Source organism: Rhinopithecus roxellana, chromosome 5, assembly GCF_007565055.1.
Source record: "Rhinopithecus roxellana isolate Shanxi Qingling chromosome 5, ASM756505v1, whole genome shotgun sequence".
In the NCBI taxonomy this organism is placed as follows: Eukaryota; Metazoa; Chordata; class Mammalia; order Primates; family Cercopithecidae; genus Rhinopithecus; species Rhinopithecus roxellana.
Genome location: NC_044553.1, coordinates 137884664 through 137897544, shown reverse-complemented (window position 1 = coordinate 137897544; position 12881 = coordinate 137884664). Strand labels below are relative to the sequence as shown.

The 12881-nt window shown below is 36.0% G+C and overlaps 1 protein-coding gene and 1 long non-coding RNA gene across 10 annotated transcripts in view; one reads left to right on the top strand and one right to left on the bottom strand.

Annotated features, from left to right (window-relative positions):
- Positions 1 to 12881, bottom strand: part of NRXN3 (neurexin 3) — a 1636170-nt gene that overhangs the window by 160872 nt on the left and 1462417 nt on the right. For 5 of the 9 annotated variants that reach the window (XM_030931539.1, XM_030931540.1, XM_030931537.1 and 2 more), the window contains 2 exons: positions 7214 to 7303; positions 1553 to 1860 (listed from right to left, as the gene is read on the bottom strand). In XM_030931539.1, the coding sequence (XP_030787399.1) occupies positions 1553 to 1860; positions 7214 to 7303 (398 nt within the window). The remainder of the gene's footprint in view (positions 1 to 1552; positions 1861 to 7213; positions 7304 to 12881) is intronic. The other 4 variants (XM_030931538.1, XM_010382733.2, XM_010382734.2 and 1 more) reach the window with 1 other exon arrangement.
- LOC115897702 overlaps positions 1 to 12881 on the top strand; it is a 90546-nt gene that overhangs the window by 57166 nt on the left and 20499 nt on the right. The gene's annotated exons all lie outside the window — the stretch shown is intronic.

Sequence of the window (12881 nt, the reverse complement as noted above, 5' to 3'; positions counted from 1 at the left end):
TCAAGGTCAGTGAAAATTTGGACTTACAAAGAACTACAGGACCAGCCATTCCTATGAAGAAAAAGCCATTTTCTTCTCTGCTTCCCACAGAGTTAGCAGAATACGTTCTGACAGAAACAAAACAAGTCTGCCAAGGCCTGTGCAGACAGAACTATCCTTTCACCAACAATAAACAGATCTGCTCTTGAGCTAGAGAGAGTCATAATAGAAATATACATTGCCTTTTATCTTCTTTTCAGTGAGTAGAGCAAGGCATCAGGAGTTATTGGTTTAATATCAGTAGAGAAGAGCTATTTTTTTTTTCTCTTGAGCATGTGCATAGGTATGCATGTAATAGCATGTGTGACTGTAACAGTGCTATGCTAACCAGGTTTTTAGAAGCCTTTTGAAAACCGTAAAATTGCCCTTATGACATTGTCAGCATATACAATTTCAAATTGTTACTATGGAGACATGTAAAGAACTGTCTTTGCTCAAGGAAAAGGAAAAAGGAAGGCAACAGATAATACACTTACCATTACCTAGCTCACATATATTTAATTCTGAAAAATGGGAACACATAGGTGGTATAATTGATTATTGACTTTAAGTTAACAATGTCCATTGGAGTCAATGTAAGGGTGATGTTAAAGACACAACTGAGCTCCTGGATAATGTCTTAAAACTGAGAAGCAAATGGGACAAGTGCTAATCTACTGAATGTTCTATAAACACTAACTAGGCTAGGGGTAAGTAATTGTCCCACAAGCGACTGGAATATCTTACGGTATGCCAGAGCATTTAAGGTTAATAACTCAGTTAACCTCCTGCTCCCTACTAACTAGATTTAGCAAATGCCAAGGGAGTCAGTGAAGTATTAAGCTTAGTTTGGATATAATTACTTTCAAATGGAAAAAAAAAATGCCACAAAAACAAGGACTTCCGGTATAGCCAAACTCAAACCTTCAATTTTCTACTATAATTAGTATCTGGATCAAATATGAAGAAAACAAAATGGGCACAAACCTGACACATGATTAATGAGGACTTGATAACAAACACAAAGACTGCATTTTACAAGGATTAGTTGCATTCTAACTTTAACTTCCCCTGATTTAATGGTACCCATTGACCTCAATAATGAATGATTCATGTTATAGCAAAGCCATCTGGAGAATGTGAATGAAATTGAAGTAGGATATAGGCTTTCATATGATAACAAATTTTCCTTCCCCTCCTTTCCCTTTCTGCTATTTGAAAAGAAAAGGTAATAAAATCAAAGGAGAGAGTATTTCATACTCAAAGTGTAGTCCATTGCTCATTTTGAATAACAACTTTACCATTTCAGGGATAAATACAATAAGAATAACAACCCATGAGTGCCACAGACTTTTATGACTTCTTTAGCAATGACTTCACCCTTCTCTTCTCCTGGGTCTCATTACTGTGAGTATCGGCAGGCATCCTTCTTACATAGTAATTCAAACTCTTTAGCTACATGAAACAATGACCATGATAACAATGTTTCAAAGATAAAAATGCAGATGCAATTAATACTTGGAAAAAGGCCTACCTGAATGCTGGCGGTAGAGCGATTCTTACGGGTTGTGGTAGTCGCCATTGTAGTAGTGGTTTCCATGACAGTAGTAGACATTTCTGGTGGCATGGAGGTCGTCTGTGTTGTTCCCAAAATTGATGGGACTTCTCCAACCAGCCGAACACTTCCATTGATTTTAATATTGGGGTTGTTCTCAGCTGCCATGTTCAGTACTTTCAAACCATCATAATAGAGCCCAGAGAGTTGGCCTTGGAAGAGGCGTCCTTTGTCCTTTCCACCAATGGCTATTTGCGCCTGAGTGTTGAAGATGGTTAACTGCCGGCCTAGTGGGTTGGGTGGAGGAAACATTATTATTCTCATACATTTTCCCTGTTTGCCTTACCTGGTCTAAATGGACCAGGCATCATAACAGGCTTCCTTGAGCAATTGAAGGGGAGGAAAAAATAGACACAAAACCTCAGTACTGACGTTAGCAAGTAACATTTCATTATGGTTATCTCTTCCACTGTCTAGCTGAAAATCTTTGATAACTTGAACAATCAAGTCTCTATTTCTTTACAGTGAGGAAGAAGAAAACTTGGTGCAATGATAAGAGGTATTACAGTCCTCTTGGGTATATAATTGTGGATGACAGAAAGAAACACTCAAATCAGGTGATGACCAGAATAAATTACAGATACCTACTGCATTAATTTTTAAAGCTATGAAGTAAAATAATGAGAATGAAAAGAATTATATATGGACAAAAAAAACTCAGTGAGGTGACTCAGAAAACTAAGCTTAAAAACTAGGCCTGATAATTAAATTAGCTGAAATTAAATTTTAGTTAAGAGACTTGGATTCATTGCATACTTGTAAAAATGAACTACTAGTCACCAAACATATCATTTCTCATCACCAAACATTTCCTATAAATCTTCATAGGGCATAATATTCTATTTTCTGTTTAACAAAATCATGAGAGATAAATTCCTATCTCTATTAATCGGTTTTTAGGAGGATGGATTATGGACCCACAACTAAATTATTCCCTCAGTATGAAATATAAGCATATTGGTAATGCTCCAGTCCTGGGGAAGTTGTCCTTCAGATTTAATAAATTTTTTTAAAGTGGATGGGTATTAATGAAGAAAGCAACACACAAACTCCTTAAAATGACATAGAGGTGTGTTAGTGAGTTGAAGAGTATCAGTAGCTCACTTTATTTCAAGTTTCCACATTGACACCGTTTATACCACTCTGAAAAGTATCAAAATAAAAAATCATACCAGTATAGAGTTTAGAAGAATGAAACCCAACTAAACTTACTCCCAACTCTTTCTACTTATAAAACTCTCTCTCAAGTACAAGATTTTTTTTTCCCAAGAAAACTCAAAGGGCTTTTTAAAACTTATTGCAATTTATCAGAACAGCAACATGCTAAGGCCTTCTTTACTGTTATTTCTCTAGATAAATTCATCTTGCTTTTCCATATGAAGAAAAAAAGAAAGACGTAATAATGGAATTAAATATATGCCTTCTGAATTTTTCTCCACTTAATGATCAAACAAGGCTCCACTCATTCTTAATCTAATCACCCGAATTACCTTAGCCAGAAATAACTAGAAACGATTTTGTTATTTCTGGCTACTTAATAAAAAGGAGAGTGTTTTTAACAACTGAGTTTTTTGCTTTATAATATTCAGTATCAACAGAGGGATAATGTCATGTTTGGGCTTTAAAAATCTACCACTATTATATGGTCTTCAAGGCTACACAATGCTGACCTATCCTTGAATTCCTGGTGTATAATGTGAAATACCTTCTCAATGTATAACGATGAAAGAAATGGAAGTGGCAGAGAAGAGAATGCTCTTCTGTCAGAGGATACTCCTTAGATAAGAGTTAATTCTGCTCACTGGGTGACTCATAGTGCCCATTAATCAAGAATGATTTCTAAATAATACCCCCTCTGGAAGCTTTCAACACTGCAGTATAGTGAATTGGCCAGAGAACTTTGTTATAGTGGAAACGATCTATACTTTATAAAAATCTCCAGAATCTGAAAATGGGATCTGCTGGCCTTAATGATTACAGAATTACCCAGATCCCAAGGGTGCAATCAAAACAGATCTCATAGATTTTCATCATTTTCTCAGCAATTCATTTAGTGTGTTGTGCGTATGCATCATTGTCTGTATTTTGTCCTCTGTCCTCTTCACACAAGATGCAGCAGAAAGTTCAATGCATAATAACACTAAATAATCTGCTGGAGTTCATACTTCTTTACTGTTTATTGTTAATGGTTGTTTTTGTTTTTGTTTTTTGTTTTTCTGGAAGCCCTGAGCTTACTACAAAAGAAATGAAATGATGGAAGGGGAAAATAAATTCTCCCTCAACCCCACAGAGGCATTTGAAGCAGCTTAACATAATAAATTAGAAGCAGCTGCCTAGTAGAAGATTTCTAGGATAAAATTTCAGTGTCTTACATTAGACAGCCTTAATGCCAAGAGATACCTTCCGTGCACACAACTGCTGGCCAATCATAATATTTATCCATCTCTTTATTTTGTTTATAGTTCACTGGTGATAAGTTAACAGTTATACTTGATTACCGGTAGAAAATCTCACATTCTAATATTCTTGAAAATAATTCACAATGATAACCTCTATAATAGTTTCTCATCTTATTTCTCCAGTGGTGTTATTATGCCAATGCTTACAAATAAAAAGAGGGTCAGAGAAAACTGAAATGCAAAGCCGAATTACACTGGCTAGAGATGATGAGTCTCCTTCATTCCATTTGCCATCATTCACTCCACAAAGTGCTCTTTGCCTATTCAAGACTTATCCAAGCATCAGGAAAGGCAAGGCAGGTTTCCTGGGCTGCAAGATTAAACTGCCCCTCTACTCCCGACTACAGCTACTTTCCCAGAGAGATCTGACTCATCACTTCTTGAGAATAAGACCCTGGTGGAGTGCGACAGTAAAGGGGGTTCTCTGTGTTTCAGTTTTTCATCTTGCCATAGGAAGTGTTGGTTTTTCTGTTTGCTTGTTTGTTTCATGGTCTGTTTCTGGCTAGATATGCTTTTCTGCTGTAGTAAAACCCTCTCCTAGCCCCCTGTACCTTGGATTAGGGGGTTAATGGCAAAGCAACCAATCAGTAAAGGAATAGTAGAGCACTCTCAGTGTCCTGCCATCCCTTCCTCTGATCAATTTATCTCTCAGATAAACAGGGGTTAGTGAATAACAGAAATAACCATCACTATTCATTCCCTATGAAGAATGGGAAGAACTGACCAGTTTCTTTTTATCATTTGCCCAAGATTTCACAAAATCAATGCCAGATCTCATCATTCTCATTATTTTCACTCATGGCTTATGATCAGATTTTTATAATAACTGACCATTATATGTACATAAAGACATATATATACATACACATATGTATATTTATGTATATATATCCTAATCTGAGAACTATTTTATCTTTCTTAATACAAAATTTTGTTATAACACCAGTACAGGAATTGTAGCAGGTTACTTTTTGTTTTAGATGCCCATCCTCTTGGAAGTCATTAATTATTACCTCATTTGGACATCAAGTTCACATACTGCTTAAATTAAATCTTTGCATGTCTCCAGTCAGTGTTGCACAAAGACTAATTAATTAAACCTCAGAACACCCTTGGGGAATAGGCAGTATTATTTTTCCTGTCCTCAGATGGGAAATCTGAGATATAGAGAGGTTAAGTGGATTGTCTAAGGTCAGAAAGTTAGTCAATAGTAGACAGAGCCAGAAAAGAGACTTGGGAAAGGTATGACCCAGCTCTCCTCCCCAATGACAGAAATGACTCCAAACAGGCATTCCAAATACTTCCAAATGCATCTGTCTAATCATCCATCTATCTTTACCCTTTATATCATCGTCTTTACAGGTCTTTGGTATATTTTATTTCTTTTGAAGGGAAGGTTAGCTAGGCAGAGGAAGAGGTAAGATAATAGAATGAATAGATGTTACTCACCCAAATTACAACAAACTTTTTTTTTTCAGTGAACAAAATGCAGAAGAGAAACTCACGGGTTGAAAATAATTCTTTTCAATATTATATGCATATATAATCATACATATATTTAATTAAGAAACTAGGATATCTTCCCCCGTCCCACTCAACCACCCCTCCCCCGCATCCCAACCCCTCAACTTGAATAATTGAAAGCATCCTTTTATGTGAAAGCCAACGGATAACAATTCTATTGTAAGAAAAACTAAAAGCCTACTAATAACTTTATAATGGTTTATACAAATGAAAATGCCTGGCATGCTATTAAACTTAGACTTAAAAGGCAATGGAGTAAAATAAAATATTATTAACATAAAATTGAAAGAAACAAAAAAGTTTCTCAGGCACATGAGACTCAGACATGCATCTAGTTTGCTTTTCCTGTTTAAAGTGAGGCAATCATTGTCTTCAATGTTAAAGGGACTTTATGAGCTGATGATTACTAAACAAAATTATTTGCTTTTTAGAGTTATTCTTATTTTTAATTAGACCACATACATTAAAAACAGGGCAAACAGTTAAGACTTCGTGAGGATTTTCCACGTTTAAAGGTCTGAATGTCTTCCTCCAACTTAAAACTGTAGTAGTCCTTTGCTCTTTAGGTTGTATACTAAGTAATATACCTGGTTACTTCTTCTATATAACTCAATGAAATCTCTACAAATGTTAAGAGCTCCCTTAAGGTGTTGAGACAAGAGTAGCTTATATTGGCTCAACAATAACAAAAAAGAGTAAATATCTTCTTAGAGACTTTTTTCTTCATTGAAAGACAATGGTTTATTTCCTAACAGCTAGAAGCTACACAGGAAAATTCTAACATCAGTTATAACCGCTGCCCTCTTTTATTAACAGTGGTTGTTGTCTCCAGCAAATCAGAGACTGCTGTTTTGCCTTTCATGAACCTTTTCTTTTCCAACTCATTATGTTAACTACTTACACTTTTGTTGCATAAAACATCAAATACACAAGGGTATCCACACAACCAAAGTGTAAAATAAGTTTGTGTTTGTTTTTAGTTTCAGTCAGCAACTAGGACACAATTAATCTCTTAGAAAATAATTTTGCCTCTGTAGGTTTTAAAGGCAAAATTCATCTTTTTCATCTTTTAAGAACAAATGTTAAAAAAAAATGCTCCCCTTATAATATTTGTTTTAAGTAGTTTAAGTTACAAGAGTCAATCTATGGTTTTTTGTTTGTTTGTTTGTTTGTTTGTTTTGTTAACCATGCTTCAAGCCAAAACAGCTTCAAGGTGTAAGTTTAAAAAGCACTTTTGAAACTTCTTTAGAAAGCTTTGGTGTAAAAGGTAATTTAAAACAAATTAATAAATAATGTCATGCAGTGGTTAAATTGCCATAATACATTTCTGTTTTAGAAGTTCCTGGAATTTCTTGTTTGTGTTTGTCATGCTGATAGCAGACTAGAAGTTAGTCCCTTTAACTGTATTTTAATGGCAATGTATTATAGCATGATTTATCAACATATGGCAGGTGGAAGCTGACACAAATTATAATGAAAATTAAAACAGTCATTTATGCAGCAGGCGATTATCATTTAAGGAACATTTATTTGCAGGCTTTAAAAATGAGGGTTTAGGATCAAATGATTTTAAAATGAAAGTTTTAATGACGGTTACCTTTCTCCTGCAGCCACTCCTCTACAGGCCGATTATATTTGAAGGGGATTTTCTGTTTTACCATTTGGAAGCGTTCATTATCAGTGTTGCCTTTAAAGTTTAAAAAACAGCTTAAAGAACAATCTGAAAAGTCAATAAGTCATTCAAAAACATCCTAGGTTTTTTGGTTTGTTTTATGAAGTTTTTAGAGATAGATATCAATTTATCTTTAGTAGAGGTGGAGTTGAAGTCACTCTGCCCTTGGCTGATAGGTTTAAAGGTCAGGTTAGTCTTAGCCGTGCAGTACTCCATCATGTTTTGGAAAAGTGGCATGGAATGGGAATCCTTAAGTGGTTTGGCCGTTTTATCTTCACTCTCTCTCCATCTCATCTCAACCACACCTTAATTGGGCCAGTTGAGGCACAAGGATCTCCTTGACCCATCAGTAATTCAGCTGTGAGATCAGTTTCATGTGTGAGAGGGAATCCTCACTCCACAGTCAGGCAAGCTCCACTATTAATCTACTACTGTATTCCCATCAGAAACACAGGGCCATGTCTTTCTTTTCTTCTCCTCTCAAGTGTTTGCAACTGCTTTATGTTCTGACAGAGGGAAGGCAGAGAGGACAATTTAAGCCTTGATGGCCAAGGGAGACTTCTTATTCCATAAAGGATGTCCTTGCATCTCATTACCTATGTCAAAGAGGTAGATCAGTACAGATAACCTTTTATATCACTGTCTTTCCAGATTTGTTCCACATTTTTAAAAATAAGGAAACTCAAAAATCTGGAAATAGAGATAATTATAAATATAGGGATATAACATTTGTAGCCTTTTGAGCACCTATATTTTATAATAGACACTGATTTTGTATATTTAACCTCCCTCCACTTCCCTCCCTTCCTCTCTCCCTCCTTCTTTCTCTTTCTCTTACCTTACTATGAGAGGACCTTCCTGCATAAGCATCCATTCATAAAGCCTGTTAGGAATACTTCTTCCAAGCATGAAATATCTAATTAGTTTCAAGGCTCAAACATAATGGTTTTAACTGCTAGTATGCCCCCCTCTTCCTTCATAACTGTTATTACCACTGCTGAATGGTTTCCATAATTAGGACAGACTTGGAGAGTGGTACTGTGGAGATACACCCTTAATGAATATGCTTCAAATAACAAAATGATGAAGCCATGCCTTGGGAACTGTTCTATCTCATCAACCAACCTCACATTGATCTGGCAGAAATTAGTGAATTGTAATTCATTACTTTGATTCACAGGCCTATATTGCAACTTGGGGAACTCCATTCCAAATTACCAATATTAAAAATGAAAGAAAAATCTCAAACCAGGTGGCCTGGCAACAATTTACAAAGAAGTCTAAAAGCCATAAAGAATATTAGAATTGCATATAGCATCAGACCAAATGAATAGGGGCATGCTAAAGCATTTCAACTGCAGGGCCATCTCCATATAGGAGTCATTATTGGCTGAGAAGATTCCACCTGGAATAAACTGGTACCTACCTTCTGTGTTGGGAAGGTAGGGGTGTAGGATGGGAAAAGGGTAGCAATACTGGAGGATGTTCACAAGGTTCCCCATTCACTTCTCATATAGACAAATTATTCTAAGAAGCTGACTCATATCTTTACTACCAGGAATTTTAAAAATAAGAACTTATAAAACAGGCAACTATGAATCTGCTTCTAGCCTATGTTTTGGGACCGTATCTGGTTGGTACAGGGTATAACATATTAATGTATCAAAAAATAAAATGCAATAAAAACAATTAACAGTTTTGAATTACAGTGGATAATTTAAAATTTTCCTCAAGGAAACATTTCTCATAGAAAACAATGGAGAGGGCAGGCAAGGAGGAAAAAGAGAAAGGCAACTTAATTTCTTGGTGCTTCAATAGCCCATGGTGAAAGACGATAGCTATGGATTAGAGATCATTATAATGGTCTACCTTGGTAGGTCTTGGGACAACGTTCTATTCATTAAAAATAAAGTTGGGTAAACTTTTTAGATGTTTTCATAGAAAAAGAACGTGTACCTTTTTGAAACAAACCTACATCTATAACTCATAATCCTACCCTACAGGTGACAGATACCATAAAGGATTTCATTCATCCTCCAGGGTTTTAGACACAACAGAATACCATACTGAGAAAAGGTAATTGGCTTGGGCCAGATCTGCCTTGAATGTATCCTATTACTTTGGGTTTTCTGTATCCGCCATTGTTGGCTACACATTAAATATATTAATGACCTTCATTCTACTTACTATGGAATAGATTAGTGAAGTCAATAGCAAGTATAAAGCTACGTATTCTTAGCAAAATGCAGGGCAAAATCAGAAGTAACTAAAATTCCAAATGTCTAGAATTTAATTGCACCAAATTAATTAAGAAGCTGTATTAATTTACTTCCTCCAAATACTTAGGGCTCTTGGCCCTCCTAAGCATCCCCACCCTCATCATAAGCATCCCCACCCTCATCATCTACTCTCTTTCAAATGTAAAGCACCACAGAAAATAATCTGGGGGCATGGTACAAGCTAGAAAAAGAAATAACTAAGTTAGATAAACAGTAGGTGACATGGGGAAGGACAGCATGGCCATGATTCAACCTTAGACCCTTCTGAAAGTGACAGAGAGTCATTCTTCTCCACCTCAGCTTTAAAGACATTTAGAAAAAAGTTTTAAGTTTTCCACACCAGATTGATAGTATCTGGCACTAAGGATAGCAATCTTGCATGCTGTTAAAAGTTGTGAAAGATGGAAGGTCATTTGGAAAACCAAATTTGTTTAAATTGCCGCATTAACATTGTTCTTAGTCTCTTTTCATGTTCTTGTTGGTTTTTATTTTAATTTATCTCAAACATTAGTAAGAACTATTTTAGAAACATGTGCATGAGAATGAATTATTTGCCCCATGCCCCATTTGCTAGGTGGATTGAAGAGCAAACAACCTTCTAAACATAAGTATTCTTATACAGGGCTACTCTAAAAGCTGAAAAAACCTCACCAAATTCACATACATTCTTATTAAATCTTTAATGATATTCAGTCATACATTTCATATAGCAACAAGTATGTACATTTAAACAAAGTGTGAAATCAATTCTTCAACAGAAAGTGATGGCTATACTCAAGAAAGAATGGCCTTATGAGTAGAAAACGTCATAATAGCATTAAAAGTAGGCATATGTGCATTACTAATTAGAGAGAAAATGTAATAACTTCATTTCTTAAGCACACTGAGAAATCTATAAATTGCACAAAGAGATCTTCAAATAAACCGTTCTTAAATTACTTCTGTGGATCCAACACCTATATGGGACTGGATTTTAGAAAAAACATATTATTCACATTTTATTATACTTAAATATATGTGTGTTTATTCCCATCTATTTTTGATAAGGCATTGAGAATGTTATACATTTGGCCTCTTCTGGTCATTTTCATTTGGACCACTGGCTCTAAAGTATTTCAATTCTTGGAGACGTGTGCAACAAGCACATGCACTGTGGAATTATAATATTGTGAAGAACAGAATACTTTGAGGTGAAAGTATTGAAGCCCAACTGGTTCATAGTTCCAACCTTTACACTCCAACCTCACATTTCCCACTTTGGGTGAATCCACTTGGGTGAATCCACTTAGGATAAAAGGAAAAGGGAAAGACACGGAAAGCAAACTGACCCTTGAGTAGGCCTGAATATACATCAATCCCTCTTTAAGGTGAGACTCAAAATTTGTTAACAGTCTCCAAGGAATACAATTATCTCAAGTGAAAAACTGAAAAATAGAACTCTTGTGTAGCATGGAAAATAAATTTTACAACACTGTGCTTACACTTTATTGGTCCAAACCTAGGTCCTATTTAATTAGAAGGTATACTAATACTCTTAAAGCCATAATCAAAACAGCATAGGAGTTAAGACCATGGGCTCTGGAGACAAATCTGGTTTTGAGTTCTAACTTTATCACTTATTAGCTGTGTGACCTTGGGGAAGTCACTTGGCCTCAGTTTCCCCATTTCTCAATTTACCATAGGACTTAGTATAGAATAACAGGGAGTACAGCATATTTAAACTATTATTATTAATATTACTCAACTCTTTTCTAATGATCAGAAGGAAGCTCATTAGTTCCATGGTGTCCTTCCCTCGTCACACTACCTTATCAGTCCTTCATTCAAACATGACCGTATTCTATTTGGTCTCACAAAAATCATCTTCCAAAGAGCAACTGACCATAGAAAATGTAACATCCTTAATATTCCCTTAAATCTCTTATCTATCACTTTATATGTTTCTGTATCTTCTAAAACATACTCAGCTAAACCCATTTCCAAAACAAAGTGGATTTCTAAAACCACTGAAAGTAAAAGAGCAATTCAGGCATTGACAAATGTGATTTCTTGGTCCAGCCAAGGTAATGATGATATACTGCTGCTAAGTTGAGAAAGAGTGGCTTAAAGGTTCTGCCAATTTGCACCAGGCTGGCAGAAAGCACTTTCTTGCAAGTAGACTATTAATACCACCTGAGATGTTGTCAAGCACATGGACACGCTAATAGGAATATCCTAACAACATTCATCTGTGCAAAATGAATGCCAAAGGTATTTTTGAATTTTGTCTTGAGCCCTGAAATAAAGGAGGAAAAATATTTTCTTTATTGCTTTGTTGACACTAAAAAAATCAGACTGTGGGTCTAATGAACACTCAAAGAACAAATGCTATGTATTAAAACCAGAGGCAAAAGAAAATCAATGTAGTGGTACTGCTGCCCTCAAGTACTAGGGCAGTTTAGAGGCCCTTGCCATGTGTCTTTCCCCAAAGAACACTTTCTAAGTTTCAGAGAAAGTATATGACACTAAAGGAAGGGAACTCCAGGAACTCTGAGCTTGGCTCGAGTCACATTTCTGGCATTATCCCAGGTCAACTCAGAGTCAGAGAGGGAGGTGTTGCGCACCCAAAGGCCATCTAGAATATTTGGCCACTTGTAAGTGATAGATGGATCTCAGCAAAGAACTAATATCTTGTATTTATAAAGTGCCTTTCGACCAAGGAGCTCAAAATGCAATTATAAGCATCATCTCATTAATCCTCACTACACACCTTTGGGGCAGAAGAAAAAAGAACTATTTATATGTTGCGAGCCTTGATCCTTCAATGTGCCAAAGTAAAGAAATTAATGTCTTGGAACAGAAAACTGATCGGCTTGGGGGAAGTAAATTAATAGATCCAGAGAACAAGGGAATTATTAAGTAAGGGAGCTTTTAAAGTGGTTCCTTGAGCCAGGGAGACCCTGGAAAGAAGTGCAAATCACCCTGGCCTACACCAAGTTGGCTGATAAAGCTCACCTGTACATGTCTTGTGGATATGTTCTGATAATGGCAAATATATATGGGTAGACAGTATCATTTTCTTCCTAAATTAAAGTTGTAGTATGGATTTACCAACTCTAGGCTGTGCCAGTTGAACTGTTGAAGCAAAGATGGCCCCAAACATGAGTGAAAGGAACATTGGAGTCAGACGAACTTTGAATCAAGTCCAATCAGACATTTATCAGTTTTGTGAACTTGGGCAATTTATTTAATCTAGGTGAGTCTTGGTGTCTTCATCTGTTTGTTTTATCCAAATTAAATGCAAAATCTCAGGCAAGGGCTTAGCTTTTGGGGAG